Source organism: Cibotium barometz, chromosome 47, assembly GCF_041138505.1.
Source record: "Cibotium barometz isolate CiBa-2024 chromosome 47, ASM4113850v1, whole genome shotgun sequence".
Lineage (NCBI taxonomy): Eukaryota > Viridiplantae > Streptophyta > Polypodiopsida > Cyatheales > Cibotiaceae > Cibotium > Cibotium barometz.
In genome coordinates this window covers 19,489,749-19,496,760 of record NC_141092.1, presented here as the reverse complement: position 1 = coordinate 19,496,760, position 7,012 = coordinate 19,489,749, and the positions used below count along the sequence as shown (strand labels likewise).

The 7,012-nt window shown below is 42.5% G+C and overlaps 1 protein-coding gene across 1 annotated transcript; it reads left to right on the top strand.

Moving 5' to 3' along the window:
* The first annotated feature begins 835 nt into the window (after positions 1–835).
* On the top strand, positions 836–6,560 carry LOC147611476 (pentatricopeptide repeat-containing protein At2g33680-like). The gene is made up of 2 exons (XM_086784565.1): positions 836–1,380; positions 1,475–6,560. Exon 2 carries the CDS (start codon positions 1,553–1,555, stop codon positions 5,114–5,116), a length of 3,564 nt encoding a protein of 1,187 aa, XP_086640691.1. The 5' UTR covers positions 836–1,380; positions 1,475–1,552; the 3' UTR covers positions 5,117–6,560.
* The last annotated feature ends 452 nt before the right edge of the window (positions 6,561–7,012 follow it).

Genomic DNA, 7,012 nt, shown 5'->3' with positions numbered 1-7,012 from the left:
ACTGGACAATACAGAATTTTTCGGTTTGTTGTCGACAAGCCTGATAGGTTAGATTTTCAAGTCATAGGCACTGGACAATACAGAATTTTTCGGTTTGTTGTCTACAAGCATGTTCAAACCCCGTTCGCCTCAAATATTGATCCACCAAATGAATTCTGTAAGGTTTTGTTGTTTTCCTTCTTTTTTTGCACGAAAAGTTTATCTTGCACTAGCTAATGTTTTTTTCTTTAATGTTTTTTTGCCAGATAGAGGCGAGGAGTATAGGCTTCCAAGGAGAGATGATCGAGTTGTTCGAAGATTGTTTTAAAGCTTTGTTCAGGTGTGTTGAGATTGCAACATTATTTTGGGTTGAAATGCTGGGCTGTTTATTTACGCCAAGTTTGGTGCTTTATTCAATGAAATTAAGTGCTTTAGGAGTATATATATGGCAAGCATGGTGTGTTTATATATAGATTGACAAGTTAGGGACCATGGGGCCCATCATGGGCTTCAAATATAAGGCTTATCCCTACTTACCCTTCGAAGATGAGCGTTTTTTTTTCAATTGTTTGGAATTAGAAAGTAAGAAAAAAAACACACCTATGAGTGCCATCGCTTTCGCAAATGAGGGCTTGAAACCGTGATCTTGGGACTCTAGAGCAACACCTTTCTCTACTTCACTGATTTGTGATCGACAAATAAGAATACTCTTGCCCGTCTCAGGGGACGGGTCAAGCCACTAGTTTAGTTTATACAACATGGAAATGCCTTTGGATTATTTTAATTAGTAATAATGTTTGTTTTCCAAAATTGATATTTTTTCCCATAAAATACTATTAAACAATCGAAGTCTAATAAAACACTTGGCTGATAAAGCTACAACTTTTTGTTATGCCTACATGCTCTTGCAGCTTAGATCTTCGCATAACCTTTTGATGTCAGAACTTTGGTTTTTTTTTTTGAAGTTTTGATGAGCCCTCAATTACTATGTTAATATAAATTTCTCTTTTTTCTTATAAAAAGTCGAAGCATGTCTGAAATTTCAAGAATAAATTCTTCGTCTTACAAATTAAGAATTAAAAAACTTCACAATTTACAGCTTTTAAAACTATGGTCCAAATGAACTCCCTACTTTTTCCTGAAAGTGTTTTGGAAACAAAAAAAAAATTGGTCATTGAAAGAAAATGCCAAAAATTTGACAAAATATTAAATCTGGGATTTTACGCAGACCTTTTTTTTTGGAAATTAAAGCTAAAACTTGGCAGGAGGTGTGGGCACTGGTAAACCCTCGCAAATTGTACAGGCTGTGAAGATTCTGATGGACATGCAGACCAGCAGCGCTATAGCACACCCCAAAATGTCAACATAGATTGCAAATACAATCTTAGGGTTTTATTTCAGGTAATTCTTCTTTTTTGGGTGCAAATTTTGAGCTAAACCTTGGCAGGTTTTTCAAGAGGTGTGGGCACTGGATAAGCCTCCGCATATTATACAGGTGTCAAGATTCTGATGGACATGCAGATCAACAACAGCAGGTGCTGGCAACACATAGAAACCTTGCTTGGCAGATGGCATGGCCCCATGTGCAATAGGTGTGGACTGCAAGGGGCTGATGCCTTTAAAGCACACCCGTCATTGCCAGAAGGCTGTCATTGCAAAATGCGAGGATGCACTCGGTTCGTTCTACCAAATGGATGAGTTGCCCATGGTTGAAGATGTCATTTCCATTTTGCACTTGTGTAGGGGCCACAAAGATCTCGCATTGGCCAAGCGCGTGCATGCACACATCTGCTGTACAGGCCTCGAAGCTCATAAAGATGTTGGAAACTATATCGTGCCATTACTTGTGGAATGCAGTGGCATTAGGGATGCTGCCCAACAGGCTTTTAACAGGATGGCTCATCACAATGTACATTCTTGGAACTCCCTTTTGGCAGGGTTTACAAAGTGTGGGCAACTCCAGCATGCACTCAATTTATACCAGAAAATGCAGGAAGATAATGTGCTTCCTAGCAGTTACACTTTTGTTGCTCTACTCAAAGCTTGTGATGTTTTGGAGGTTCTAGAAAGGGGGCAAGAAGTACATTTCGAGATTGTACAACAGGGACATGAAAGAGATGTCTTTGTTGGCAGTACTTTGGTTGACATGTATGCCAAAAGTGGCTTTCTTTCAGATGCAAGGGCAGTGTTTGACAAGCTGCCAGTCCGAGATGTTGTCACATGGAATGTGCTAATAGCAGGATATGCAGAGCATGGACCTGGCCAGGAAGCACTGATTTGTTTCGAACGCATGCAAATGGAGGGCATGTCTCCAGATTCTGTGTCTTTTATTTGCATCCTCAAAGCATGTGGCAGCATAGCAGCAATTGACAAGGGACGAGTAAGACATTGGGAAATCATAAAAGTGGGAACGGATGAAGATCCCTTTGTTGGCAACACACTGGTGGACATGTATGCTAAATGCGGTTCGCTTGCAGAGGCACAGCAAGTCTTTGACAAGCTTCCACTTCGAGATGTTGTGACATGGAATGCACTTATTGCAGGATATGCTGAACATGGGCCTAGTCAGGAAGCACTGAAATTTTTCAAACGGATGCAATCAGAGGGTGTTGCTCATGATGCTGTATCCTTTGTCTGTGTCTTGAAAGCTTGCAGCATTGCAGGAGAAATAAACATGGGTCAAGAGATCCACTCTGAGATCACACAAAAGGGCTTTGAAGGAGATCTTGATGTTTGCAACAGTATGGTTGACATGTATGCTAGCTGTGGCTTGCTTTCAGAATCACAGTTAGTTTTTGACAAACTGCCAATTCGAACTGCTGCATCATGGTATGCACTGATTGCAGGATATACAGAGCAAGGTCTGGGCCAAGAGTCGCTAAAATTTTTTGAACACATGCAGGTGGAAATTGTTGTTCTGACTGCTGTGATGTATGTTTGTGGCTTGAAGGCTTGTGTGTGTGTAGGATCTAAAGGCAAGGGGCAACAGTTACTCACAGAGATTGTGAAGAAGGGGCTTGAAAGAGAGGTCTCTGTTGGCAACATTTTGGTCGACATGTATGCCAAATTCGGCTCACTTTCAGAAGCTCGTGCAGTTCTCGACACATTGTTTGTTGGCAATAGTGTGGTGTCTTGGAATGCATTGTTAGTAGAATATATGGAACATGGACTAGGTCAGGAAGCTCTATGTTGTTTTGAGCACATGAGACAGGAGGGTGTCTTCCCAAATGCTGTCACATTTGTATGTGGCTTGAAAGCTTGTGGCAGTGTAAGAGCAGTATGCAAAGGGCACGAAATCCACAAAGAGATTGTCGAAATGGGGCTTGAAAGAGAGATTTTTGTTGGCAACACTCTCGTTGACATGTACGCAAAAAGTGGTTTGTTTGCAGAGGCCCATTCAGTTTTTGACAAGCTCCCATTTCGAGATGTTGTGACATGGAATGCACTTATTTCAGGGTATGCAGATCATGGACCTGGTTGGGAAGCACTGAAATATTATGAACAAATGCAAATGGAGGGTGTTGCACATGATGCCACAACACTGGTTTGTGTTTTGAAAGCTTGTGGCAACACAAGAGCACTAGAAGAGGGCCAGGAAATGCACTTAGAGCTCACTAAGAAGAGACTTGAAGGAGATGTTTTTGTTAGCAATGTGTTAGTTGATATGTACGCTAAATGCGGTTCATGTCTAGAGGCACAGGATGTTTTTGACAAGATGTCAGATAGAAATGTCGTATCATGGAATTCACTCATTGGAGGATATGCAGAATGTGGACTTGACCATCAAGTACTGAAATATTTTGAACACATGCAGTTGGAGGCTGTATTTCCAAATGCTGTCACATTCCTTTGTGCCTTGAAAGCTTGTGGCACTATAGGAGCTTTAGGCAGGGGACAATGCTTACACACGGACATTGTTCAAAGGGGGCTTGACAAACAGATGCTTGTTGGCAACATTTTAGTGGACATGTATGCCAAGTGTGGCTCACTTGCCATGGCACAACAAGTTTTTGACACGCTGCTAGTCCGAAATGCTGTGTCATGGACGGCTCTTATTGCAGGTTATGCTGAACATGGACCTGGTTGTGAAGCATTAATGTGTCTTGAGAAAATGCAGCTGGATGGTGTTCTTCCAGATGCTGCCATGTTTGCTTGTCTTTTGAAAGCTTGTGGCAGCATGGGGGCCATAAACAAGGCCCAAGAATTACACAACGAAGTTGTGCAAAAGGGATTTGAGAGAGAGTTATTTATCGGCAGCACTTTAGTTAATGTTTATGCTAAGTGGGTATCACTAGTGGATGCACGTGAAGTCTTTGACAAGCTAGCAGCCCGAAATGTTGTGTGTTGGACTGCTTTGATTGTAGGATATGCAGAACATGGACCCTATCAGGAAGCATTGCAATGTTTTGAACAGATGCAACTGGAGGGTGTGGTTCCAGATGCTTCCATGTATGCTTGTGCTCTTAGGGCTTGTGGCAGCATGGGAGCTATTGTTAAGGGCCAGCAGCTGCATTTGGAGACTGCACAAAAGGGTTTTGAAACAGATCTTCTTGTTACTAGTAGTTTGGTTCACATGTATGCCAAATGTGGCTTTCTTGGAGAGGCACATGATACTTTTGACAAGCTTTCAGTTAGAAATGTTGTGTCCTGGAGTGCAATAATAAAAGGATATGGCATGAACCATGAAGGTGCCATGGCTGTACAGTTTTTTGAGGACATGCAAGAGAATAGTGTGAAACCGAATGCTGTTACATTCACCAATCTTCTCTCTGCTTGCGGTCGTGCCAGCTTGGTATCCAAGGGTCAGGATTACTTTAAGGTGATGACAGAAGATTATCATGTTATGCCAATGACAAATCACTTGACAAGTATGGTTTGCCTTCTTGCACGAGCAGGACATCTCGATGAGGCAGAGAAATTTCTTGATACTATGCCATGCATCCCCTCCAAAGATATGTGGATGGCCTTGCTCAGTTCATGCAAAACCTTTGTGGAAGCTGACCTAGGACTGAAATGCTTTAAGCGGCTTGTCCAAATGAATCCAGAATCTGCTGCACCATATGTGCTCGTGGCAAACATCTATTCAAGTGCTGGAAGGTTGAATGATACCTATGGAGTAGAGAAGCTGAGGAAATAAAAAATCTTGTGAGTGCTTTGATTGAAGTGAACAAGGAAGTGGATGAGTTTGTTGTAGGTATGGAGATTTCAGCAACACTTAAAAAGGTTGAGCTTGTGCATGGAGGAAGAAGGGCATGTGCCTCGTTTAGATCTTGTGGTGAAACCCATGTCTGATGGGCGGAAGAAGCGTGAGCTTGGTGGTAACTTGAGACTTCCAACGCAGAGCATGGACAAACATGCTTCTAAAGGGTAAAGGTTGAGGCTGTGGAAGAACTGTTAAAAAGCATTCCATTTGGTATATCCACAAATTACAGATGGATATGATTACCAGTGCTAGGACCAGCAACATGCATGTCAAATGTGGCTTGCTTGCCAATCGAGATGCTCTCAAGCAGCTTGTCCAGATGAATGCAGAATCTGCTATTCCAAATGTGCTCATGGCAAACATCTGTGCAAGTGTTGGAAGATGGGATGATGCCCAAGGTATAGAGAAGCTGAGAAACCAATCAAGGGCTATGGAAAGTCTTGCAAGTGCAAGTACATCCATGTGTTTTGCGGTTGGTGATAATCAGATTATGGGATTTTCCGTAATCTTGAAAAGTTGAGATTGCCAGTGGAGGAAGGTCATGTTCTTCAAACCAAGCAAGGGCTACGGAAAGTCTTGCAAGTGCATGTATGTGCATGCGTTTTGCGGTGAGTGATAATCAGATTATGGGATTTTCCATATCGCTTGAAAAGTTGAGCTTGCAAGTGGAGGAAGGTCATGTTCTTCATTTAACTCCCATGATATAACTCAAGTCTGACGTACGTTGGAAAGGATTCTGGGTGAGCATGGGCAGCAGCTGCTGGGACTCTCAACACTCAGCGTGGACACATGCTGATTTACGTTGTGGAAGTGCCTTATAGGCCATATTCATATCGGAGAGTGCCCAACACCCTGCCAGTGCATCCCAGATGACAGCCATGGAGCGTGCCTGCAATCTGTGCGCTTGGGAGGCTAGGGAGGCTCTGGCATGATAAAGTAAAAGTTATAGGTCCTTGCATTGGACATCTTGAGCCCGCTCTCAAAATGAGGGGTGTGTTGGACAAGTGAATTCCTCATGCTGCTTGACGAGGATCAGATGGGAAGCCTGGATTTATCCCGTGCGGCAGAGGATTTATGTGGACGGCACTTTAAAGTGCCAAAGGGGCAGTGGATCTCTTTCACTTCCCTGGGCCCATGATTTTGGGGGGGGCGGAGTGGCTGATTGGCCGGCTTGAGGACTCCTACACCAGTAAGTGCAGAGTTAATAAGGTGGTTGAAAAGTAACAATATATAAAGTGGGTAAATGCATGTATAAGTAGGGGTGAAATATCCAAGGAGTGGGCTGGTCTTTGTCAACACTATTCATCAGAAAGCACATTTACAAAGTCACTACTTCACCTAATATGATGAACAAAGTGACCCGTCCTTTTCTCACCAAGCTCCATTCAGGTTCTGCCATCACCCTCTAGTCTGGCTGTTGAAATTTCACCTATCCTCTATGCATAAGAGCTTAAGTATATGCATATAGAGCTCTATGCATAATAGCTTATGCATATGCATAAAGAGATAATGCATAAGCTCTTATGCATAGTCCACCCTCGTATTTTCTATGCAAGGCACCCTCTTGTGCATTGGGTTTGTTTTCGATCAGGCACATTGATTTTTCATGCGTATAGTTTATGCATAGAGCTTTCTATGCGTATGCATATGTATAATCTGTTATGAATTACGCATAAGCTCTTATGCTTATGCATTATGCATAAGATCTCTATGCATGGAGCTCTCTAGGCATATTCATATGCACATGCATAAGTTGTTATGCGTTACATATAAGCTCTCTATGCATATACATTGAGCTCTCTGTGTATGGAGCTCTCTATGCTCATGTAT

What these genes read in the sequence shown, in the direction of transcription:
- LOC147611476 (XM_086784565.1), top strand. Translation starts at nt 1,553, where the DNA reads ATGGCCCCATGTGCAATAGGTGTGGACTGCAAGGGGCTGATGCCTTTA.